The sequence below is a fragment of the Miniopterus natalensis genome, chromosome X (genome assembly GCF_054644295.1).
Source record: "Miniopterus natalensis isolate mMinNat1 chromosome X, mMinNat1.hap1, whole genome shotgun sequence".
NCBI classification, from domain to species: Eukaryota; Metazoa; Chordata; class Mammalia; order Chiroptera; family Miniopteridae; genus Miniopterus; species Miniopterus natalensis.
This window is the reverse complement of record NC_142103.1, coordinates 58,164,743-58,192,172: the sequence shown is the minus strand read 5'-3', so window position 1 is coordinate 58,192,172 and position 27,430 is coordinate 58,164,743. Positions and strand designations below refer to the sequence as shown.

General features: G+C 36.8%; 1 protein-coding gene and 1 long non-coding RNA gene across 2 annotated transcripts; both read right to left on the bottom strand.

Moving 5' to 3' along the window:
* Positions 1-838: 838 nt before the first annotated feature.
* LOC148090511 (uncharacterized) lies at positions 839-23,217 on the bottom strand. The gene is made up of 3 exons (XR_015713734.1): positions 23,134-23,217; positions 18,655-18,727; positions 839-922 (listed from the first exon to the last, which is right to left on the bottom strand). It is a non-coding gene; the product is annotated as an uncharacterized LOC148090511 (long non-coding RNA).
* On the bottom strand, positions 8,875-10,707 carry LOC107532898 (glyceraldehyde-3-phosphate dehydrogenase-like). The gene is given in 3 exon segments (XM_016207426.2): positions 8,875-9,090; positions 9,624-10,362; positions 10,611-10,707. Coding segments are annotated over 3 exon segments (1,002 nt in total). The 5' UTR covers positions 10,658-10,707.
* Positions 23,218-27,430: the final 4,213 nt, after the last annotated feature.

The following is a 27,430-nucleotide window of genomic DNA, read 5'->3' as shown; positions in this document are numbered from 1 at the left end:
ACAGACTCCCAAACTTCCAGATGCATTTACCAGGCCTCTAGAATTGGAGTTCCTTTACACAACAAACAGTAGTAACTATCACATGTCCATAAAGTATATACGATCTGTTCAAGGTCTCTAGGAATTGTCTTGGCAAGACAAGGAAAGGCAAATGTGACTCTTGTGCATTCGGGGCTATCTAATACTTTTATTAACCACACATAGGCTCCCAAGGAGGGTGAGAGATAAAAAGAGAAGACAATTAAGCCATTTCTTGCAGTATATTCCCATAAAGATTTTGGGCCCCCAAATACCACTTGCAGCCCAACTAGAAATTTGAAAGTGGCAACTGTGTTAGAAAATATTATCTATATTTCTCTACACACTTTAATAAATTGCTTTGATTGCATCACCCTTGATTAATGAAGCAGTCGGTTACCATTTCTAGCTAGCTGAGCAAAACTAAGCTTGAGCTCCCCCTATTGTGTAGTAATAGAATTCAATTCCACACACAGAATAAATATGAGCACCGATTGTGAGCAATGCACTTAGCCAGGGTTAATAAGTACAACAAATATAAGTAATTATTGTTCATGACGCTAAGGAGCTTATAATCTTATATAAAGAAAAAGATAAATGCATAAATGATTATAATACAAAATGGTTCAAGAATGCCATTAGAGAAGGAAAAACAAAGTACTATGAGGAAATGTAGAGAACGGAGGAAAGAAATAAACAAGTAGTACAATTTAAATGGGTAGTAGCCTTCCAAAACCATAAATATAGCTCTTACTTGCAATTGTTTCTAATGTTTTACTTTCTAAATGAGGCAGTTCCCACACTGATTCCAGGAAGCTGTCCAGTAACTGATCATTCATTTTGGCTTTAACTTCAAACTCATATAGCAGAAGCAGTGTCTCACACGGATCACTGGAGAAGTTCCCTAAGAAAGAGGCAAAAATGCAATATTCTCTGTGATTACATTTCAATATTCTCTCCTATTCTAATCTCTCTTCTAGGGAGATTTTCTTGTTGAGAAAAATTAATTTTACTTACAATTTGAAGGTTATCCCAGCTTCTGTGGACAAAGTTTTTACATTTTAAAATCTATAAACTCACCAATACTTTCAGCACCCTGTATTGCAATTACTAGCATTGCCTATATTTCCTAAAATTATTGCCAAGATGTTCCTAAACAGCCTGAAAAAGTCTTGCTGCTGTCTAATTCAAATCCAATGTTTATCTGTCTCACTTTAATGATTGAATTAACCAGAAGATACAATATTTTCTAAAATAACTGGGGCTTTATTTTAAGAAGAGTAAAGTTTCCAAATTGTTTCATTTAGTCAGTCATCAGTATTTCTTAGGTACCACCATGGGCAGAATCTTGTATCAGCTGGCATATACCATAGTATGTGAGACAGTTTTCATTCACCCTGTTAGAATGAACCTTTAAAAAAGTGTTGAGGTATAGTATACATAAAATAAACTGAATGAAGTACATTAATCTTAAAGAGCTTGATGAATTTTTACATATGTTTAAATCCATATAACCACTACCCAGATCATGATATAGAATACTTCCAAAACTCGTGTTCCCTTCCAGTCAATACTACCTTGGCAGAGTTAACAACTATTTTGACTTTCATCATATTGATTGTTATTGCCTGTTCTTGAACTTCATTGCTAGTATACAGTTATATAATCAACTTTTGAATATTGACCATGTATCCTGTAACTTGCTAAAATCATTTATTAGCTTCAGTAACTTTTTGTAGATTCTTTGGGAATGTCTACATAAACAATCATGTCATCTGCAGGCAAATAGAGTTTTATTTCTTCTTTTTCACTACACAGGCATACCTTGTTTTATTGCATTTTGCTTTAACAACTGAAAACCAATTAATGTAATACATCATATCAATAAAATAAGAAGCAGAAACTAAATGATGATCTCAACAGAGTCAGGAAAGCATTTGACAAAACCCAACATCTTTTCCTGATAAAAACAATTAACAAACCAGGAATAAAAGGGAAATTCCTCAACCTGATAAAGGGCATTTGAAAAACACACCACTAACAACATACATAATGCTGAAATACTAGATCCTTTCCCTTTAAAATTAAGAACAAGACAAGGATGCCTACTTTCACCACTGCTATACAACATTGTTTTAAAAGTTCTAGCTAAAGAAATTAGGCAAGAAAAAGAAACAAAAGATATCAAGACTGGAAAAAAAGTAGTGAAACCATCTCTACTCATACAAAATGTGATCTTGTAAATAGATCCCTAGGGAATCCAGTAAAATACCATTAGAACTAATAAACAAGTTTAACAAGATCGGAATACAAAAATCAATCCTAATCCTATACAATAGCAATAAACAAACTGAAAATAAGATTAACAAAACAATTCCATTTACAATAGCATCAAAAAGAATAAAATACTCAGGAATAAATTAAATAAAAGAAGTGCAAGACTTGTACACTGAAATTTTAAAAGATGTAAATAAATGGAAAAATATTTCACATTTCAGGATTAGAAGACTTAATATTGTTAAAATGGCACTACTCCCCAAAATAACCTACAGATACAATACAATTCCTTATCAGAATTCTAGCTGGCTATTTTTCTTTTTTCAGATAATGACAGGCTGATCCTAAAACTCACATGGAAATTTAAGGGTCCCAAAATAGCCAAAACAATCTTGAAAAGGAAGAACAAATTTGGAGGATTAACATTTCCTGATTTCAAAACTTAATACAGAGCAATTATAATCAAGACAGTGTGACACTGGCAAAAGGACAGACATATAAATCATATGGGATAGAACTGACACCATGTGGGATAGAAGTAAAACCATGTGTCTATGGTCAACTCATTTTCCACAAGGAGGCCAAAACCCATCCAACAGGGAAAGAATAGTTTTGTGTTTTGTTTTGTTTTTAAATAAATGGTTCTGGTACAACTGGATAGCCACATGGAAAAGAATGATGTTGGACCTTTAACTCATACCACATATAAAAATTAACTCAAAATGGATCAAAGACCTAAATGTAAGAGCAAAAACTGTAAAAGCCTTTAGAAGGAAACACAGGAGAAAGCACTCATGATTTTGGATTTGGCAGTTGATTCTTAGATACGATATCAAAAGCACAAGCCACAACAACAAAATAGATTAACTGTACTTTACTGAAGTTAAAAAATTGTGCTTAAAAAAAAAAATAGTGGTTCAAAGGATACTATCAAGAAAGGGAAAAGACAAAGCAAAGAATGGGAGAAAGTATTTGCAAGTCCTATATCTGATCAGGAAACTTGTACCTAGAATATAATAAGGACTCTTACGACTTAATAATAAAACGACAATATCCCAATTAAAAATTGGGAAAAGGGTCTGAATAGACATTTCTCCAAAGAAGATATACAAATGGCCAAGAAGGATATGAAAAAATGCTTAACACCATTAGTTGTCAGGAAAATAGGTCATAAGGAAATAAAAACCACAATGGGATATCACTATACACTAAGATGGCCAGAATAAAAAAAAATCAGATAATACAAGTGCTGACATGAAGGTGGAGAAATTGTAAGTGCCACACACTACTGGTGACAATACCAAATGGTGGAGACACTTTGGAAAACAGTCTGGCACCTCCTCAAATGACTAAACATAGAGTTACCATATGAAGAGACCATAATATATAAATATATAATACAAGAAAACTTAGACAATCCTCTTCCCTGCTAGCTAAACTGAATTTCTGTTGGCAGAGGACCTATGCTGGGCTTTGTTCTAAAGCTCTTAGGTTTGCCTTATTTGCCATAACCACTAAGACTTTCAATGATCACATGTGGTAAATACTTTACAGCAAGGTCAAAATTATAGCACTGGAGGTACATGAAATTCTTCCCTGCAATGGCTTACAAAAACAACTAAGGGCTTTTCTCCATCTTCATGTTTTTGAGATAAAGGTTTTACTATATTACAAAATAGCCCGGCCGGGCATGGCTCAGCGGTTGAGCGTCGACCTAGGAACCAGGCGATCGGGGTTCAATTCCCGGACAGGGCACATGCCCAGGTTGCGGGCTCAACCAATGACTCTCTCATCATTGATGTTTCTATCTCTCTCTCCCTCTCCCTTCCTCTCTTTGAAATCAATAAAGATATATTTTTAAAAAAACACACAAAAAAACCCCCACAAAACAAAATAAACAGCTTAAAGAGACCTAATCACTAAGATGACTTCTAGCTTTAACTTTACTTTTGGCTTTAACTTTTGATGGCTCTTTATGTACAGAGTATGATTCCAAGGATGTTCCTAACAACATGCAAAAGTTATGTTCTTCAATAGAAATCCTGAAAAGAAGCCAGAAAGACAGATTCAGAAGCTGTGCATTCCCTTGTGTTAGAAAAGTTTGAAGTATATTATAACCATAAGTCTTAATCCTTGGTAAAATATTTACTTCCCTATAAATCTCTTTTTTCTTATCCTGGAAATGTGATTTGCCTTTCTCTGCCCTATACCTATATCCAAAGTTGATTCTTTTTAAAAAAATTCATCTTTAATGTTAAAAGTAACATAGAGATCCATGATGGTGATGGATTGAGTGGAAGCTACACTGACACTCTCCCAGGACCAAACTGGAATTACAACTAAAATATAGAAAAACCACCGTGAATAATCAACTGCAACTGAAGACTAGCTGGAAAGAACCCTCATAACCAAGGAGGAAAAGTGGAGACCCCATAGAGACTGGTAGGAAGTGTGGAGGAATCAGAGGGCTGGCCAGGCTCCCACAGGTAGCAGCTAAAGGTCAGGAGGAATATCTCAGTTGTTGGGAGTTCCAATGAAAACTGGGGCCAAAAGCCCAAACTGGGTTCCCAGCCCAGAGTACCAGAACTGAGAAAGGTGTCCACAAAACATGTGGCTGTGAAAAGCAGCAGGGCTTCTGTCTGCCAGGGAGAGACAGCTGGACATGCAGGCATGGTCTTAAAGGGCCAATGCACAAAGTTTTGTGTGTAGCCACTCACACTGGGCTCCAGTGGAGGGAAAGCAGAGTAGACAAGGGTGGTGTGAGGAGAAACCAGGGGGGCGCACTGGGGGAAAAGATATCAGAAGGCAGTGATCTATATTTCTGTGCTGAGCCATTTCCCCATACTACAGAGATCTTTCTCAGGCAGGTATTTCCAAGCAGCTTTTGCCTGTGGGGAAGGCAATTGTCCCACCAATTGTACAACCTCTGGCCCCACCCTATAAAGTTTCTACAGTCTCAGGCTCCTTAAGAGACTGAAAACAATCAGCCACCCCACCCAGTGGACTTTCTACAGACTGAGGCTCATCAAGACCGAATAACAGCCTCTGGGTGCTTTGAGTCTTTGCCTGATTTGCTTCTGGACCCAGGGTTTGGAAAAGCAAAACTTGTTGGATATATTGGTCCTATCCAAACACACCCAGCCTGATCAGAGGAAACTAGAAGCTGTGGAATGTGGAAAACGTCAAAGAGTGTAATCAAGGCCAGTCACAAACAGCCTCTGACACTGGCCTGCACCAGATACCATGCAAAAGGCTGGGAGTCATAGCAGATCTACCTAACAGATAGAAACAAATCCAAATGAGCAGCCAAAATGGGGAGACAAAAAATAAGCCCCAAATGAAAGAAAAAAAGAATTCTCCAGAAGAGGAGATAAGTGAAATGGAGATAAGCAATATATCTGATATAGAGTCCAGAAAACTGATCATAAAGATACTCAACAGCCTGAACAAAGAGATAGAAGCTATGAAGGAAATTAAGAATGACATAGTAGAAATAAAAAAGCAAAACAAAACACTGGAAGGAATGAACAACAGATTAGGGGAAGCTGAGGAATGGATGAGTGAATTAGAAGACAGGGTAGAAAAAATAACTCAAGAGAACCAAAAAGAAAAAAACCACAAAAACCACAGGAGGACAGTTTAAGGGAGCTGTGGGACAACATGAAATGTAACAATATTCGCATCATAGGACTGCCAGAAGAGGTCAAAAGTAAGCAAAGGATAGAGAACATGTGTGAAGAAATAATGGCAGAAAATTTCCCAAACCTGGTCAAGGAAAAAGTCACACAAGTGCAGGAGGAACAGAGAGTTCCAAGCAAGAAGAACCCAAAGAGGTCCACAACCAGACACATCATAATTAAAATGCCAAAAATTCAAGAAAAAGAATCTTAAAGGCAGCAAGAGAAAAGCAATCTGTTACCTACAAAGGATCTCCCATAAGGCTGTCAGCTGATTTCTCATCAGAAACTCTAAAGGCCAGAAGGGAATGGCATGAAGTATTCAAGGAAATGAAAAGCATGGATCTGAAACCAAGACTACTCTATCCACCAAGGTTATCATTCCAAATAGATGGTGAAATAAAGAGCTTCCCAGACAAAAAAAAGGCTAAAGGAATTTATCACTACCAAACCAGCATTGCAAGAAATGTTAAAGGGACTGTTGTAATAAGAAGTTGAAAGAGAGAGGATGAGAAACATAGGCATAAAGAAATAAAATGGCAATAGATAAATACCTATCAATAATAACCTTAAATGTAAATGGGTTAAATGTTCCAATCAAAAGACATAGGGTAGCTGAATGGATAAGAAAACAAGACCCAAATATATGCTGTTCACATGAGACCCACCTCAGAACAAAAGACTCACACAGGATGAGAGTGCAGGGATGGAAAAAAATTTTCCATGCAAATAAAAATTTAAAAAAAAGCTGGGGTAGCAATACTCATATCTGACAAAATAGACTTCAAAATGAAGACCATAACAAGAGACATGAAACGTCACTACATAATACTAAAGGGATTGATCCAGCAAGAGGATATGACCCTCATAAACATATATGTACCCTATATAGGAGCACCTAAATTTATAAAATAACTTCTGGAGGACTTTTAGGGGAAGATCAAGAGCAATACAGTCATAGTAGCACACTTTAACACTGGAAGGAATTCGCTGGATAGGACTTTCAGACAAAAAAAGCAACAAGGAAACAGTGACCTTAAATGAAACACTAGATCAGATGGATTTAATTGACATTTACAGAACATTCTACCCCAAAGCTGCAGAATATATATTCTTCTCAAGTGCACATGGGACATTCTCAAAGACAGACAATATGTTAAGACACAAACAAGTCTCTACAAGTTCAAGAATACTGAAATCATATCAAGCAATTTCTAGAACAGTTTCACCATGGAATACACTATGTAGCTGTAAAAACGAAGGGTCCTCTACCCTTCGATACAGCATGGTGGGACTGGGAGAGTATTACGCTAAGTGAAATAAGCCAGTCAGAGAAAGACAAGTATCACATGATCTTATTCATATGTGCAATCTATTGAACAAAATAAACCAACGGAACAGAACAGATTCAGAGACATAGAATCATGATTCAGATTGATGAATCTCAGAGGGAAGGTGGGTGGGGAGTGATTAACCTAAGAACTTATATGCATATATGTATAACCCATGGACACAGATAATAGTGTGGTGAAGGCCTGGGGGTGGTGCAGGGTGGATGGGATCAATGGGGTGAAAAAGGGGACATTTGTAATACTTTCAACAATAAACATAAATTAAAATATAAAAAAATAAAAAATAAAATAGTTAAGTAAACAAGCATGGCTTGTTTTCCAACAAAGTTTCAGTTATAAAAACAGTCAGTAGGCAGCATTTAACCTGCCAGCCATGGTTTGCTGACCCCTGATCCAGACCAGAAACTCACTGATAACTCAGGCTAGGTCTAGATCTTTTCACACTTCTATAAAGAGAATTTACTACCTTCCATTCACAGGAAGTCAGTGATGTTTGTATACAAATTAAATGAAAAATAAATAAATAAATAAATAAATAAATAAATAAATAAATAATAAATATGTTCTCTATCAATAAAATAAAATGAAAGTAAAATAAAATGAAAACAAAGTGATAGATTTAGAAACAGTAAAAAAAAAAGATCCAAAACATATATAAAGTCCCCAAAGAAGAAAAATGTTTAACCTTTAAAAGCCGGCATTTAAAAGACAGCATCATACAAACTCCATATATTTTCGAGGGTCAACTGTACAAATAATGGTTTCTTTCCTTTTGCCTGTTAAAAAGAACATATATGCTTAGGTTTCTAAGTATTTAAAAATAATTCTAGGGTGGGTGGAGGGGGAGAGAGTAACCAAAGAATTTATATGCATATATGCACAACCCAAGGACACGGACAATGGTAGGGAGAGGGACTGGGGAGAAGAATGGGACAGGGTGGAATGGGTCATTGGGGAGAAAAAGGGACATCTGTAATATTTTTATTTTTTTAAAATATATCTTTTTATTGATTTCATAGAGAGGAAAGGAGAGGGAGAGAGACAGAAACATCAATGATGACAGAGTCATTGATTGGCTGCAGCCCACAACCCGGGCATGTGCCATGCCCGGGAATCGAACCCCAATCTCTTAGATCCTAGGTCGACACTCAACCACTGAGCCATGCCCGGCTAGGCCATCTGTAATAATTTAAACAAAAATAAAACTATGAAAAAACACACAAAAAAACAATTCTAGAATATATTCTAGAAAAAGAGGAATACTTTAATTTACATATTCAAAAATCATACTATGTTCCAGAAAAAACTGACCCAGAAATTATCTAGTATAGTCTATTCTGCTACCACTTTTTTTTTGGTGGGGGTACAGTGTACTTTTTTGATGGTGCACGACAAGGTAGGGCTCCCTAAGACCCTCCCCTTCTTCAGGGGGTCTGGGATAGAAACTGTGGAGGTCAGGAGATTCTGTGTTGGGGACAGATTTGGGGCAAGAACTACCCAGCAGCTGAGGGTCTCTCTTCTTCTCGCCGGGGCTGGTGGTCCAGGGGCTCTTACTCCTTGCAGGCCATGTGGACCATAAGGTCCACCATCCTGTTGTTGTAGCCAACTTCATTATCATAGTAGGAAACGAGCTTAACAAAGTGGTCATTGAGGGCAACGCCAGCCCCAGCATCAAAGGTAGAGGAGTGAGTGTCACTGTTAAAGTCGCAGGAGACAACCTGGTCTTCAGTGTAGCCCAGGATGCCCTTGAGGGGGTCCTCTGATATCTGCTTCACTACCTTCTTTTTTTTTAAATTTTATTTTTGTTTAAAATATTATAGATGTCCCTTTTTCTCCCCAATGACCCATTCCACCCCGTCCCATCCCCCTCCCCAGTCCCTCTCCCCACCATTGTCTGTGTCCTTGGGTTGTGCATATATACATATAAATTCTTTGGTTACTCTCTCCCCCTCCACCCACCCGCCCTCCTCCATCCCTCTGACATTCGTCAGTCTCATCTATGCTTCCATGTCATTGAATCTATTCTGTTCATCAGTTTATTAAGTTCTTTAGATTCCACATATAAGCGAAATCATGTGATGTTTGCCTTTCTCTGCCTGGCTTATTTCACTTAGCATAATTTTCTCCAGGTCCATCTATACTGTCCCAAAGGGTATGAGATCCTTCTTCTTTACAGCTGCGTAGTATTCCATGGTGTAAATGTCCCACAGCTTTTTTATCCACTCATCTACTGATGGGCACTTGGGCTGCTTCCAGATCTTAGCTATTGTAAACTGTGCTGCTATGAACATAGCGGTACATATTTCACTATCTTCTTGATGTCATCGTACTTGGCAGCTTTCTCCAGGCGGCAGGTCAGATCCACAACTGACACATTGGGGGTGGGGACATGGAAGGCCATGCCAGTGAGCTTCCCATTCAGCTCATGGATGACCTTGCCCACAGCCTTGGCAGCTCCAGTAGAAGCAGGGATAATGTTCTGGGTAGCCCCTTGGCCATCACGCTGCAGTGTCCCACAGGGGCCATCTATGGTCTTCTGGGTGGCAGTGGTGGCATGGACTGTGGTCATGAGTCCCTCCCTGATGCCGAAGTTGTCATGGATGACCTTGGTCAGAGGGGTCAAGCAGTTGGTGGTGCAGGAGGCATTGTTGAAATTCTTGAGGGAGTTGTCATACTTGTCATGGTTCACACCCATCACAAACATGGTGGCATCTGCAGAAGGGGCAGAGATGATGAACCTCTTGGCTCCACCCTTCAACTGAGCTCCAGCCTTCTCCATGGTAGTGAGGACAGGGGTGGACTCCACAACATACTCAGCACTAGCATCACCCTGTTTGATGTTGGCAGGATCTCACTCCTGGAAGATGGAGATGGACTTTCCATTGATGACAAGCTTCCCGTTCTCAGCCTTGACTGTGCCTTTGAACTTGCCATGAGTAGAGTCATTCTGGAACATGTAGACCATGCAGTTGAGGTCAATGAAGGGGTCACTGATGGCGACAATATCCACTCTGTCAGAGTTAAAAGCAGCTCTGGTGCCCGGCCGGGTGTGGCTTAGAGGTTGAGCATTGACCTAGGATCCAGGCGATCAAGGTTCGATTCCCGGTCAGGGCACATGCCCGGGTTGCGGGCTCGATCCCCAGTCGGGGGCGTGCAGGAGGCAGCTCATCAATGACTCTCTCATCATTGATGTTTCTATCTCTCTCTCTCCCTCTCCTTTCCTCTCTCTGAAATCAATAAAGATATATTAAAAAAAAAAATTAAAAAAAAAAAAGCAGCCCTGGTGATAAGGCGTCCAATATGGCCAAATCCGTTCACTCCGACCTTCACCATCGTGTCACTGGGTTGCGGCTGGTACTGCGCGGGAATACGCAGTTGTCTGATGAACAGAAGGAGCAGAGAGAGCTAAGGGGAGGCTGCTGTCGCAATTCAGTTTTTTTTTTAAATATGTTTTTTTAATTGACTTTTTTAGTGAGAGAGGAAAGGGGAGAGAAAGTGAGACATTGATGTGAGAGAGAAACATCAATTGGTTGCCTCCCGTATACACCCTGACTGGGATGGAACCTGCTACCTGGGCATGTTTCCCAATCAAGAATTGAACCTGTGACCTCTCTGTCCACGGGATGATGCTCAATCAACTAAGCCACACCAGCCAGTGCTGTTTATTTTTTAAATTAATAGATTTTATTTTATTATTTTTTACTTTAAAATAAAATCCATTTTTCCCTGGCCTGTGAAGCTCAGTTGGATGAGTGTCATCCCATGTACCTAGTGGTCACCCGTTCAATTCCCGGTCAGGGCACGTGCTCCAGTTTGTGGCCTTGATCCCCAGTAGGGGGGTGTGCAGGAGGCAGCTGATCAATGTTTCTCTCTCATTGATGTTTCTCTCTCTCCCCCTCTTCCTTCCTCTTTCTCTCTAAAATCAATAAAAATATATTTAAAAAATAAAATCCATTTTAACAACATGTTATAACTCATCATCCTTGGAGCTGTACCCAATGGTCTTTTGGGGGGTATATAATTCATTTTATATATTGCTGGATTTTTTTCCCCAGCTTCATTGAGATATGTTTGACATAACATTGTGTAAAGTTTAAGGTATACAATGGGATAATTATATATACATATATCTTGCAAAATAATTACCACAATAAGGTTAGTTAATACATCCATCATTTCATGTAGTTATCATTTTTTAAGTGTGGTGAGAATATTTAAGATTTGCTCTCTTGGCAACTTTCAAGTACACGATCCAGTATTCTTAACTACAGTCACCATAGTGTACATTAGGTCCCTCAAAATTACTGATCTTAGAATTAGAAATGTGTACCCTTTAACCACCATCACCCATTTCTCACCTTCCACAGCCCCTGGCAACCACCAATCTAATCTTTGTTTCTATGAGACCTCATTTTTAGATTCCACATATAAGTTAGATCGTAGAGTATTTTCCCTTCTCTGTCTGACTTATTTCATTTAGAATAATGTCCTCCAGATTCATCCCTGTTGTTTCAAATGGAAGGGTTTCCTAATTTTTTAAGGCTGAATATACCACATTTTCTTTATCCATTCATCCTTCAATGGACACTTAAATCATTTCCATATCTGAGCTATTGTGAACAATGCTGCAATGAACCTGGGGGTGCAGATATCTCTTTGAGACAGTGATTTCATTTCTTTCTAATACATACTCAGAAGTGGGATTTCTGGATCATATGTCAGTTCTATTCTTTTTGAGGATCCTCAAAAAGAACTTTCCATAGTGGCTGTACCAATTTAGATTCACACCAATAGTATACAAGGGTTCCTTTTTCTCCACATCCTGCCTAGCACTTGTTATCTCTCATCTTTTTGATAAAAGCTATTCTTTAAAGCAGTTTAAGGTTCATAGAAAAATTCAGTGGAAAAATACAGAGTTCTCACATACACCCTATCTCCCCACACATACAACCTCCCCCACTATTGACATGAGCCATAATGGTACATTCGTTAAAATCAATGAACCTACAGTGATATATCATTTTCAACAAAGTCCATCATTTACATTAGAATTCACTCTAGGTGTACATTCTATGGGTTTTGACAAAAGTATGACATTATCCACCACTGTAGTATCATATAGAATAGTTTCACGGTCTTAAAAATTCTCTGTATTCTATCTATTCATCCCTACCTCCCCAACTAAACCATGGCAACCAGTGAGTCTTTCTTAATGTCTCCATAGCTTTGACTTTCCTTGAATATCATATAGTTAGAATAACACAGTATGAAGCCTTTTCAGAATGGCTTCTTTCACTTAGCAACATGCATTTACATTTCCTCCATGTCTTTTCATGGCTTAATTTATTTCTTCTTAGCTCTGAATAATATTTCACTGTTTGGACATATCACAGTTTATTTATCCATTCATCTACTAAAGGACATCTTGGATGCTTCCAAGATTTAGCAATTTGAATAAAGCTGATGCAAACATCCATGTGCAGGTCTTGCATGGACGTGTTTTCATTTCATTTGGATAAATACCAAAGAGCACAGTTGCTGGATTATATGGTACAATTATTCTTAGTTTTTTTAAGAAACTGCCTGTCTTCAAAAGAAGCTGTAACATTTTACATTCTTGCCAATAATGAAGGAGAGTTCCTGTTGCTTCAGATACTTGTCCACATTTGGTGGTGTCAGTGTTTTGGACTTTTACCACTTGAATAGGTGTGTACTGGTTTCTCATTATTGTTTTAATTTAAAATTCCTTAGTGATATATATAAATAGGCAGATAGATAGAGATACAGACATATATAAATATACAGAGAGAGTCTAGCTGTGTTCTTAGAAAGAAGAAATGGATTTTTCAGTAGACAGCTAGTATTCTGACATGCTTTCACAATAAAAGTCATTGAAGCTATGAATTTTACTCTGATCATTGCTTTAGCACTTTAAATTCAGTTACAAGGTATTTTCATTATCACAATTTTGTAGACAGTCTGTCATTTCCATTTTTTAAGGCGTCCAAGTGATACTTAAAGGAACTTGAAAAACAACAACAAAGCACAAAGTGAGTAGAAGAAAGGAAATAATAAAGATCAGAATAGAAATAAACAAAATAGTCTAAAAAAATACAAAAGATCAACGAAACCAAGAGCTGGTTCTTTGAAAAGATAAAACAGGATTGACAAACCTTTACCAGCTCATCAAGAAAAAAAAGGGATGACCCAAATAAATAAAATCATAAATTAAAGAAGAGAAGTAAAAACTGACATCACAGAAATAAAAAGGATTGAAAGAAAATATTATGAACAATTATACGCCAACAAATTGGACAATCAGGACAAAATGGATATATTGCTAGAAAGTTATCCTAGAAACATACAATTTTCCAAAACTAAATCAGGAAGAATCAGAGATACTGAATAGACTGATTACAACTAATGAAACTGAAGCAGTAATAATAAAAAATCCCGATAAACAAAAGTCCTGGACAGGATGGCTTCACAGGTGAATTTTACCAAACATTCAAAAAGAATTAACACCTATTCTCAAACTATTCCAAAAAATTCAAGAGGAGGGAAGACTTCCAAGCTCCTTTTATGAAGCCAGCATTATCCTAATTCCACAACCAGATTAGGACACTACAAAGAAAGAAAATTGTAGGCCAATATCCCTCAGGTACATAGATGCTAAAATCCTCAACAACAAAATATTAGCAAACCAGATACAGCAATACATTAAAAAGCTTACATACTATGATCAAGTGGGCATTATTCTGGGGATGGAAGGTTGGTACAATATCCTCAAATCAATAAATGTGACACAGCACATATATAAAATGAAGGATAAAAACCACATGACCATATAAATAGATGTAGAAAAAGCATCTGAAAAAATTCAGGACCCATTTATGATAAAACTACAAGTGTTTCCCTTAAGATTGGGAATAAGACAGGGATGTCCGCTTTCACCACTTTTATTCAACATAGTACTGGAAGTCCTAGCTACGGCAATCAGACAAGAAAAAATAAAAGGCATCCTAATTAGAAAGGAAGGAGTAAAACTTATTATTTGCAGATGACATGATATTGTACATAGAAAATCCTAAAGGCTCCACCAAAAAACTACTGGAACTGAAAAATAAAATCAGTAAAGCAGCAGGATACAAAATAAACATCCAGAAATCAGTTGCATTTTATACACCCATAATGAACTATCAGAAAGGGAAACTAAGAAAACAATCCCATTTACAATTGCATCAAAAAAATACGTAGGAATAAATTTAACCAAGGATGTAAAATTTACGCCCTGTACTCAGACAATTATAAAACACTGAAGAAATTAAAGAAGATACAAATAAATGGAAGAATATACTGTGCTCATGGATAGAAAGAATTGACATTGTTAATTCTAGAGGTTGAATGCATTTCTTATCAAAATACTAATGGCATTTTTTTACAGAACTAGAACAAATAATCCAAAAATTTATATAGAACCACAAAAGACCCTGAATAGCCACAGCAATACTTCGTTTTTGTTTTTTAATCCTCACTCGAGGATACCTTTTCCATTGTTTTTCAGAGATAGTGGAAGGGAGAGACAGATAGAGAGTGATGTAAGAGAGAGATCAATTGGTTGCCTCCCACATGCACCCTGACCAGGGCTGGGGATTGAGCCTGCAACCGAGTTACGTGCCCTTGGTCAGAATCAAACCGGGACCCTTCAGTTCACAGTCTGACACTCTAAGCACTGAGCAAAACTGGCCAGGGCTGCCACAGCAATATTTTGAAAGAACAAAGTTGGAGGAATCTTCCTCGGTGATATCAAACTATACTACAAGGCCATAGTAATAAAAACAGCATGGTATGGGCATAAAAACAGACATAAAGACCAATGGAACAGAATAGAAAACACATTCCTTTATGGTCAATTAATGTTTGACAAAGGCGGCAAGAACAAAATGGGGTAAAGATAGTCTATTCAATAAATGGTGTAGGGAAAATTGGACAGGTATGTGGAAAAAAATGGAACTAGACCACATTCTTACACCATACACAAGAATATACTCAAAATGGATGAAAGACTTAAATGTTAGACTGAAACCATAAAAATCCTAGAAGTAAACATAGGCAGCAAAATCTAGGACATTTCTCGTAGCAATATTTTTTCTGATACATCGCCTCAGGCAAAGGACAAAATGAAAAATAAACAAATGGGACAACATCAAACTAAAAAGATCTGCACAGCAAATGAAACCATCAACAAAATGAAAAGACAACCCACTGAATGGGAGAACATATTCGCAACACAATGATACATCTGATAAGAGGTTAATATCCAAAATTTATAAAGAACTTATAAAACTGAATAAGAAGAAGACAAACAATCCAAATTAAAAATGGGCAAAGGCCTTGAACAGACAATTCTCCCAACAGGACATACAGGTGGCCAATATATATGTGAAAATATATTCAACATCACTCATCATCAGAGAGATGCAAATTAAAAACACAATGATTACAGTGGCTTTGTACTCTAACTTGATATTGGGTATTGTGATCCTTCCAACTTGTTCTTCTTTCTCAAGATTGTTGCTGCTAATCAGGGTCTTTTTGGTTTCATATAAATTTTTGGAGTATTTGTTCTACATCTGTGAAATATGCTGTTGGTATTTTAATAGGGATTGCACTGAATCTATAGATTGCTTTGGGTAGTATGAAAATATTAATTATGTTAATTCTTCTAATCCATGAACACGGTATATTCTTCTACTTGTTTATATCTTCCTCTATCACTTTTTCCAATGTCCTGTAGTTTTCAGTCTTTTGGCTCCTTGGTTAAGTTTATCCCTAAGTATCTTATTTTGTTGCAATGGTAAAAGGGATTTTTTAAAGTTTCTCTTTCTGACAGTTCAATATTGGTGTATAAAAATTTTATCGATTTCTGGGTGTTAATTTTGTATCCTGCTACAATGCCAAATTCATTTATTAAATCCAGCATTTTTTTTGGTGGTGTGTTTAGGATTTTCTGTGTATAATATCATGTCATCCACTGTAATCAAATCAGCCTGTTATTGGCACAAGAACAGGCATATAGATCAGTGGAACAGAGCAGAGAACCCAGAAATTGACCCAACACATTACACTCAATTAATATTTGACAAAGGAGACAAGAGCATACAGTGGAGTAAAGATAGTCTCTTCAACAAATGGTGCTGGGAAAATTGGATAGGTACATGCAAAAAAAAAAAAAAAATGAAACTAGATCACCATACACAAGAACAAATTCAAAATGGATAAAACACTTAAATGTAAGACTTGAAACCATAAAAATCCTAGAAGAAAACCTAAGCAGCAAAATCAAAGACATCTCTCGTAGCAATATGTTTGTCGATACAAGGGAAACAAAGAAAAGAAAGAAATGGGACTACATCAAAATAAAAAGCCTCTGCACAGCAAAAGAAACCATCAACAAAATGAAAAGGGAGCCCATTGCATGGGAGAACATATTTGCCAATGATACATCCGATAAGGGGTTAATATCCAAAATATATAAGGGATTTATACAATTTAACAAAAGGAAGACAAACAATCCAATTAAAAAATGGGCAAGGGACCTAAATAGACACTTCTCCAAAAAGGACACACAGATGGCCAAGAGATATGAAAAACTGCTCAAAGTCACTAATCATCAGAGAGATGCAAATAAAAATGATAATGAGGTATTACCTCACACCTGTCAGAATGGCTACCATCAACAAATCAACAAATGACAAGTGCTGGTGAGGATGTGGAGAAAAAGGAACCCTAGTACACTGCTGGTGGGAATGCAGACTGGTCCAGTCACTATGGAATACAGTATGGAGGTTCCTCAAAAATTACCTAAGATCTGGAAACAGCCCAAGTGCCCATCAGTAGATGAGTGGATAAAAGCTGTAGTATATTTACACCATGGAATACTATGCAGCTGTTAAAAAAGAAGGATCTCTTACCCTTTGGGACAGCATGGATGGAACTGGAGAGTATTATGCTAAGTGCAATAAGCCAGTAGGACAAAGACAAGTATCACATGATCTCACTCATATGTGAAATATAATGAACAAAATAAACTGATGAACAAAGTAGATCCAGAGACATAGAAGCATAGAACAGACTGAGGAATCTCAGAGGGAAGGCAAGGGTGGAAAGAGATTAACCAAAGAACTTATATGTATATATGCATAACCCACAGACACAGATAATAGCGTGGGGAAGGCCTGGGGGGAGGTGGATGTGGGGTGGAGGAGATCAGTAGGTGAAAAAAAAGGGGATATCTGTAATACTTTCAACAATAAAGATAAACTAAAAAAAAAAAAAAAAAAAAGATGGCAAGGATGGGGAGAAAAGGAAACCGCTGTGCACTGTTGTTAAGAAGGCAGATTGGTGTAGCTACTGTGGAAAGCAATAAGGAGTTGCCCCCAAAAATTAAAAATGGAACTGCCTTATGATCCAGTGATTCCACTTCTGGAAATTTATCAGAAGAAAACTGAAATACTAATTTGAAAGAATATATGCAGCCCTATGTTCATTGCAGCATTATTTACAATAGCCAAGATTTGGAAGCACCCCCAGTGTCCATCAGTAGATGAATAGTATTACACAATCAATTACTACTCGGCCATAAAACAGAAGAAAATTTTATCCTTTGAGACAGCATGGATGGACCTGGAGACATTATGCTAAGTGAAATAAGCCAGTCAGAGGAAGACAAGTACCATATGATTTCACTCATATGTGGAACTGAATGAACAAACTGAACTAACAAGCAAAATAGAGACAGACGTGTAGATAGCAGGCAGACAGCTCTGGTGGGGCAGAGTCAGGGTGGTGGTGGAAGTAATGATCAAAAAAGAAAAAAGAGAAAGAACTCACGAACACAAACAACTGTGGTGATTGTGGGGGAAGTAGAGGTGGGAAAGGGTATAGGGGGGATAAATGGCGACGGAAAAAAAAAATAAAGAAAAAATGCATTAAAAATTTAAAAAGATAAAAACTGTGTTAAATTTTGATACTGTGGTTAAAAGTTGGTTAAATTAGACATTTATTCTAGTAACCTAAGAGCAATAATATCACATATAATCAATACTATATACTTCCATAAAAAGCAAGGTAAAATACATTCTTACTCCAAGCAGTGTGTCACAGAGTTAAAATAGACATACAGTGGGGAAAAATTAGTTCTTAGAGAATCGTTTGACTGGTTATCAAGTACTGCAAGTATCACAAATTTCTAGTGATGAAAGACTGGATTATTCAGATTTCAAACACCCTTTATAACTGTATTACCAAATTCCCAGTTCCCACTATACCTGTGTCTTTCAGGAGATTCCAGATGTCTCTGCATTTATGGATCTGCTCAAGTGCACGAGTCAGGAATCTGGTCTATTTGGCAACAATGAACAAAAAGAAGTTAGTCTCAACCAAACAAAACTTTAAGCAAATTAAAATAATCTTCATATCATTTTCATTAAAAACAGTTAAAAATTAAAATCATAGTTTAAACTGAATATTTTAGAATTTATATAGAAAATTAGCCTCTATTTGTACTTGTCCTTAATGTCCCAGGAAAATGAGGATTAAATAAAAAATGTGAACATTATCAATTTCTTTAACAATCTAGGACAGAAGAGAAGCACTTCTGTGATGGTGGTGTGAGGAGTCCATTAACCCTCTCCCTAGCAAAACAACCATAACTGAAAATTATAAAACACAACCATGTGAAGTCTCAGGAAATTGGCCTAAGGACATAGAGCAAATATATTCCAAGAAATCTACTAAGTTTCAGTAAGAACAGTGAGCGCCTGTGGCGCTTAGGACATGATCTGCCCACCAACTCTCCAGCTCAGTGTGATGTGCTACTTTAGGTGGCCAAGAAGATGGTGCTCCCTTTACCCTCAGCTTCCAGGCTAGGAGTTCCCAGAAGGAGCATGCTGCCAGTACTTATCATCTCCCTCCCCCAGGTATGTACTGCAGAAGCTCTATTATAAAACAAGCACAACTGAGAGGCCTGGAGCTCTCTTCCTCTACCCAGTCCCCACTCCATACCAGGCATGGCATACTGAGAATACTAGGTCTCAATTGCCCTTATCTCAACTTGCTTATAGGATAGGGTTTCTATGCTGGGAGAGATAAGCCAAGAATGCCAGGGACTATGACTCTTGTCCAGCCCTCCACTCAGAGCTGGATCCTCACTCTGATAGAAATGGGCCACTGTCCCTGCCTCCAGCAACAAAACAAGAGGTACAAAGTTTCTGCTCAGGAGGAGAGGGAGGCCATTAGAAGAGGGAGCTTTGTAGCTCTCACTAAAATAAGTGACCATAATTGGAATGGAGCAGGAGAAAGTTCAAGTCTAAGGGCACTATAAAAAATACCATGGAGATCTTAGTGTTGAACAATTAAGAGGTGGCTGGTAGCTCAATGATACCAACAAGCAAAACAGTAGACCAGCTCAAAGTTTATAGAGAGAACCAGGGAAAGAAAAAGTGAAGAAGATCCCTTCTCCTTCAATTTATGCTGAAGAGCATTTTCCAACACAAACACACACACACACACACCAGTTAAGACTAATAGCTGGGTGTGATGACAATAGAAGAAGGCCATTTAGAAGCTTAACAAGGAGATCAGGGAAAGAGATGGTAAAAAATAACCTTGCTAAAAACCACTTTCATCCCTTTGGGGAAGAGGGGTCAGGGTGACTGCACAGGCAAAGACTGTGCCCTCTGAGGAGTGATACAGCTAGAAAAAAATAGACTTCAATGAACTAGCCCAGCCAACTCACTAAACAGATTAACAAACAAATATTAACAGCAAGCCCCAGAAGGGGAATCAGTGTTCAAAGATGCTACAATATATCATATAAAATGTCCAGTTTTCAACAAAAAATATGAAATATGCAAAGAAACAAGAATATGTGACTCATATGCACCAAAAAAGTAGACAACAGGAACTTTGAAAAGGTCCAGATGTTGAACTTAGCAGACACAGAGTTCAAAGCATCTATTTTAAATATGTTCAAACAACTAAAGGAAACCACAAAAAGAAAGAAGGTATGATGACACTGCCTCAGCAAATATAGAATCTCAATAAAAAAAGGCAGTGAGATAACACATTTAATGTGATGAAAAAAATAACAGTAAACAAGAATCTAATATCCAGCAAAACTATCTTTTAAAACTGAAAGCAAAATAACAAAATTCTCTGATAAACAAAAGCTGAGAGAATTTGCTACCAGAACCATTTTTACAAAAAAAACCTAAGAGAAGTTCTTCAGGCTGAAAGCAAGTGACACCAGACAGTAATTTGAATCCAAATAAAAAACAAAGTCCACTGGTAAAAGTAGCTGCATAACTATAGAAGACAATATAAAGATATATTTCTTCTTTCTTCTCTTAACTTTAAAAAAGTAAATGTATAAAACTATATATAGTTTTTTTTATACCTAATAGATATCCATAGACTTCCACAAACCCAAGTAGAATACACATTCTTCTAAAGCACATATGGCACTTTCTTCAGGACAGACTATGTGCTAGGCCACAACACAAACTTCAAATAAACTTAAAATATCTTTAAGTTTCACAAAGTATGTACTCTGACCACAAGTGGAATAAGATTAAAAATCAGTAAGAGAATAAAAATTGGGAAATTCACAAATATGTGGATATAAAACAACAGATTCTTTTTTTTCTCTTTTTTTTTTTTTAATATATCTTTATTGATTTCAGAGAGAGGAAGGGAGAGGGAGAGAGAGAGATAGAAACACCAATGATGAGACAGTCATTGATGGCTGCAGCCCGCAACCCGGGCATGTGCCCTGACCGGGAATCGAACCCCGATCTCGTGTATCTTAGGTCGATGCTGAACCGCTGAGCCACTCCCGGCTGGGCAAAACAGATTCTTAAATAAACAATAGGTAAAAAAAAAATCATAATGAAAAATATAAACTACTTTGAGGTGAATAAAAAGAAAAATGCAATATACCAGAACTAGTGCTATTTAAACACTGTGCTATGCCTGAATGTGTCCCTCCCAAATTCATGTTAAAATCCTAACCCCCAAAGGTGAAGGTATCAGTAGGTGGGCCATAGGGAGGTGTTACAGTCATGAGGGTGGGGCCCTCACGAATGGGATTGGTGCCTTTTATAAGAGATTTCTAGTCCCTTCCACCAAGTGAGGACACAGCAAGAAGGTGCCAGCTATGAACCAGGAAGAGGGCTCTTACCAGAGAATGTGACTAAGATGGCACCTTGATCTGAGACTTCCAACCTCCAAAACTGTAATAAATAAATTTCTGTTGTTCATAAGCTATGTAGTCTGTGGTATTTAGTTACACTATTTCAAACAGACTAAGAACACAGTGCTTAGAGGGAAATTTATAGCTGTAAAAGCTGATATTCCAAAAAGAAGAAATACTTCAAATCAATAACCAAACTTCCACCTTAAGAAACTGGAAAAAGAAGAGCAAATTAACCTTAAGCAACCAGAAGGAAGAAAATGAAAAAGACTAGAGTGAGACTTAATGAAATAGAGACTGGAAACATAATAGGATAAAAAATGAAACCAAAAGTTGGTTCTTGAAAAAGATGAACAAAATTGATAACCCTTTGTATAAACTGACCAAGAAAAAAAGAAAGAAGACACAAATGACTAAAATTAAAAGTGAAAGAAGGGGCATTATCACCAACATAACAGAAATAAAAAGATCATTATAAGCAAATAACTTAGATTGTAATGGATAAATTTCTAGAAACATAAACTACTGAAACTGATTCAAAAAGAAATAGAAAATCTGAAAAGACTACAAAAAAAAGAAGTAAAACATTTATACTCTGAAAACTGCAAAGCATTGTTGAAAGAAATTAAAGACCTAAATAAATGGAAATATATTTCATTTTCATGGGTTAGAAGACTTAATATTGTTAAGATTTCAATAAATAATCTCCAAACTGATCTACAGATTCAGAGCAATCCCTATCGAAATCCCATCTGGCTTCTTTGCAGAAATTGGACAAATTGATCCTAACTTTTATATGGAAATTCAAGGGAACCAGAATAGCCAAAACAATCTTGAAAAAGAAGAATAAAGTTGAAGGACTAGCACATTTCTATTTCAAAAGTTACTACACAACTACAATAATCAAAACAGTGTGGTATTGCCACAAGAATAGACATCGATATAAATGGAATAGAACTGAGTTTCTAGAAAGAAATCTTTTCATTTATGGTCAATTGATTTTCAACAGGAGTGCCAAGATAATTCAATGGAAAAAAATAGTTTCCAACAAATGGTCCTGGGACAACAGGGTGTTCAAATGCAAAAGAATAACTTTGGATTCTTATATTATACCATCCACAAAAATTAACTCAAAATGGATCATAGACCTAAAAGTAAGAATTAAAAATATAAAACTCTCAGAGAAAACATAGGGGTGAACCTTCAAGACCTTGGATTAAGCAATGATCTTAGACATAAAAGCAACAGCAACAAAATCAATAAAATGGGCAACATCAAAATTAAAAATGTTTGTGCTTCAAGGAGCACTAGCAATAAAGGAAAAATGCAACCACATAATGGGAGAGAATAAATTATATCTGATATATAAAGAACTATTAAAACTCAATAATAAAAAGACAATAACCTTATTAAAATGGTTAAATCTGGATAGACATATTCCAGACAAGGTATATAAATGGCAAATAAGCACATGAAAAGGTACTCAGCATTATTTGTCATTAGTCATTATGGAAATGCATATCAAAACTGCAATGAGATAGTGTTTCATACTCACTAAGATGGCCATAGTCCAAAGGACATACGAGCAAGTTGTGGTAAGGAGGTGGAGAAAGTGGAACCATCATCCATTGCAGCTGAGAATGTAAAATGGTGCAGCTGCTTTGAAAAACAGTCTGGCAGTTCCTCAAATGATTAAACATAAAGTTACGATATGGCACAGCAATTCCACTTGTAGGTATATAATCAAGAGAAATGAAAACACATATCCACATAAAATTTGGACATGCAGCATTATTCATTATATCTGAAAATTGGAAAGACCCCAATATCCATCAATGAATGAATGGATAAACAAAATGTGGTATATTCATACAATGGAATATTATTCAGCAATAAAAAGAAGTATTGATCCAAGCTACAACATGGAGAACCTAAAAAACATTACTGAAAAATTATAAAAGGAGCCAGTTATAAAAGACTATAAATAGTATGACAGTTATATGAAATACCTAGAATAGGCAAATCTATAGAGACAGAAAGTAGATAAGTGGTTGCTTAGGGCTGGTGGTAGGGACGGAAAGTCACTGCTAATTGGCAAGGCATTTTTAGAGTGAGGAAAAAGTTCTAAAATGAGATTGTATTGATAGCTGTACAACTCTGAATATTCTAAAAACTATTAAATTGTATACTAGAAATGGGTGAATTATAAGGTATGTGAATTATACTGCAGTAAGTCTGTTAAAAATAATCTAGGACATGAGTCAGGATACTTTTCTATAAAACGCCAGACAGTAAATATTTTAGGCTTTGCCAGCCACATAAACTCTCTTCCACATTTTTTTTCTACATTTTAATTTACAACCTTTTATAAATGTAAAAACCATTCTTAACTCCAAGGGTATAGAAAAACAGGCCATAGGCCTGATTTGGCCAGTTAGCAGTAGTTTATCCACCCTTGTTCTAGGAAAAAGATGTGGTTCCTTGATAAATTACAATTACTGTATTTTTTTAAAGCACCCCTCACTTCCCCCTAACTCATACTCAGGAGAGCAGAGACAATGTTGATAAGATTATACAGGATAGCTATAGTCCTTTATCATCTATTTATCTGGAAATGCTCCAACTTGTGAGGATTTACAGAACAAGGAACAGATGTATTTAGTAGAATTCAACAAGTTCTCATTAGAGAGACAGAGAATCATTCATAGGGGCTGAACTTAGATGGTGAAAGGCAGAAGTGCATCTTTAATTATCTAAATAGATATCCTTTCAAAGACAAAGAAAATTATATAAGGGTTACTAAGAGAGTTCTTAGGAAACATAAAGGTGTGCAAGAGAAAGAACAGAAAAAAAAGTAGTTGTTAGAAACAAACAAAATAATTAAGAACTGTACTTAAGACTTTGTGAAATTTCCCTCACGTCAATTTGATCTCCATTCACTGAGATACGAAATTTAACAAAGTCAGGACTACAAACTCAAAAGGAAAACTTTAAAAAAGTTAAAAGCACTATGCAAAAACAAGATGTTATTACTATTTTTTTGGTAAAGCATAAAAATCTTATTGAGAATAAAATTACATTTGCCCTTACTTCTTAAGAAACAAAATGGTTGTTTTTTGGTTTTGCTCTGGGGCACATAGATTCTTTTCTCATCTACTTTTACAATGGAAAGATTTCTAAAAAGAGGATGCTTTACTCCCAGGGATAAGGATTTTGTCTCTTTTATTCCCATTACTTCACAGAGTGCTTCGTAAGCAAATGTTTTTTGAGCTGTACTCAACAACGGAAGAGAAAGGAAGGAAAATGTGTCAGCAGAGATCTGTGAGAGTTTGTTTCAGATCTGAAGAAATGAAAAGAGAGATTAACCAAGCCATGTGAACAATTTCAGATAGCTTATCAAAGCTATGGAATAGTGTTCTTCCTTAGAGAATATGTGAAAAGAAACAAAAGAGAAAAACTCCTATGGACCACATATAATCACAGGGAGATGATGAAATTAAAGGATATTTAAGGTCCTGAGGGGGAAGGGAGAGAAGCTCACAGGAGGACATTACAAGAATAAGACTCTCAGGGACTGTTGTTTGGGAACTGGAGGAAAAGCTGAAAACCCCTGCTGGGGGCTGGGCAGGCAAAGGGCTCACCAGAATGCTTTTTCAATTGAACCCACTGTGCCCAGGTCGATGAAACAGCCCATACAGAAAAGACAACAGGCTGAAATCAATCTGAAACTGCAGCAGGCCAGAGAATAGGGAACTCGAATCAGAGGACAGGGTGGGGACTGAGGAGCTGGTTGTGGAACAGGGACTAACTCCCACACAGTGAGTGCCTGACAGCGAAACCTCTAAGTAAGGGGAGTGACACCCTGGGCTACACTAGCCATCCCGAACCATAAAGACTCTACAGAAGACTCGAGTAAGACCAGGCAACTATAAGGTTGCAAAATAGCTGACAAGAGGAGGTGGTCCACGGAGAGCCTCAGATCAACCACCTACCTAAGGACACCAGAGCCAAACCTAGACGGCTCCTCACATTGGCTGATACACAAGTACCTCTCAGGAGAATTGAAATCAGCACACAAAATAGTGAGCTGCAGACAACATAAGCTGCCCAGAAGAAACTCACCTGATTGTCTTTCATTCTTCCGTTTTTTTGTTTTGTTTCGTTTTGGTTTTGTTTGGGTTTTTTTGGTTGTTTGTTTTGTTTTATGTTTGTGTGTCTGTTTTTTTTGTTTTTTCTCTTTTTTCCTTAGGAAGAGGAGAAAGGGGAGAAAATTTATTTGTTTTTTCTTATTTTTTAAATTTTATAATAATTTATTTTTATTTTTTTTAAAAAACATTTTTAACTAAATCCTTTTCTCCTTTTCATAAAAGAATTTTGTCTTGCTTAGCTTGTTTTTAGTTTTGTTTATTTGCTTTGTTTTGTTTTATTCTTGCTTCTACTATCAAGACTTTCTTGATATTCCCTGCTTAACAACTGGGAATTCATCATTATAACCAAGTTTACAGCTTTCCTCTATAGTTTCCACAAAATCTCTTACCGGACTCCCTTCCTGACTGGGCTATATCATTCTGTCTCCTCTCGATCCATTGGCATAACTTTTTTTTCTTTTTCTTTTTCTACTTTTCTTTTGTTCTATTGTTATCTTCCCTTCTCTATTTTGGTTTGATTGTTAGTTTCTCTTATTCTCTTTATTGTATTTTTGTTTTCTCATTTTCAACTATAATCCTATTCCTGTTCTCTCCCTTTTAATTTTTTGCTGGCCCTTCTTTCAGGAATCTTTTCTCTGCTTCTATTATCTCCCAGTAGCTTCTTTATTTTTTACATTTTAGTTTATTATTATTTTCTAAATTTTCACCACTATTAACAACAATATACGTCTCTCTCTCTAAGCATTACTTTCCTTTCTTTCTCTCTTTTTTTTTTTTTTTAAGCTTTTTTTGGTGTGTGTGTGTTCTCTCTTCACTCTCCCACTTCTATTTTCACGTGAGTTGTTTTCATTGTGAATGCCAAAATATTTTGTAAGATACCTCTTGTTTCCTGGAACTTTAGTTGTGTATTGTCCTGTCTTGCCAGCACCAGTATAACAGCTTACATGACGAGGTTGGGACTGAGACACAGTTAGCCAACCCGAGAGGAGGGTCCTCCCAAAGACTGATCAACAAAAATCTAGACCTAATCACAACAGGAGAAGATAAAGAAACCACAAAAGGGACACACCTAAAGCAAAGAGCTCAGAAGTATAAGAAAAACACACCTCTGGGCTGCATTGGACCCACAAGACAAAAATCCCATCCCACAAGACTGGGAGACAGCAAATATATCTAATATATAGATACAAACACTAAGACCTAACAAAATGGGGAGACAAAGAAACAATCCCCAAATTAAAGAAAAGGAGCCTGGCCAGGTGTGGCTCAGCGGTTGAGCATCGGACAATTATCCAGGAGATCCGGGTTTAATTCCCGGTCGGGGCACATGCCCGGGTTGCAGGCTAGGCAGCCGAACAGTGACTCTCTCATCCGTGATGTTTCTCTCTCTCTCTCTCGCCCTCCTTTCCTCTCTCTGAAATCAATAAAGATATATTTAAAAAAAGAAGAAGAAAAAAAAGGAAACATCGCCAGCAGAAGTATTTGATGAGATGGAGTTACACAAGTTATCTAAAACAAAGTTCAGAGTATTGATGATGAAGATGTTCAAGGAACTTAAAGAGAAAAACAAGACAATAGAGGATAAGATAGATAAGATAGAGGACTTTAGGGAAAATATAAAAAAAGAAATACATAACATAAACAAAAATCAGATAGAAATAAAGGATACTGTATCTGATATCAAGAATACACTGGAAGGAATTA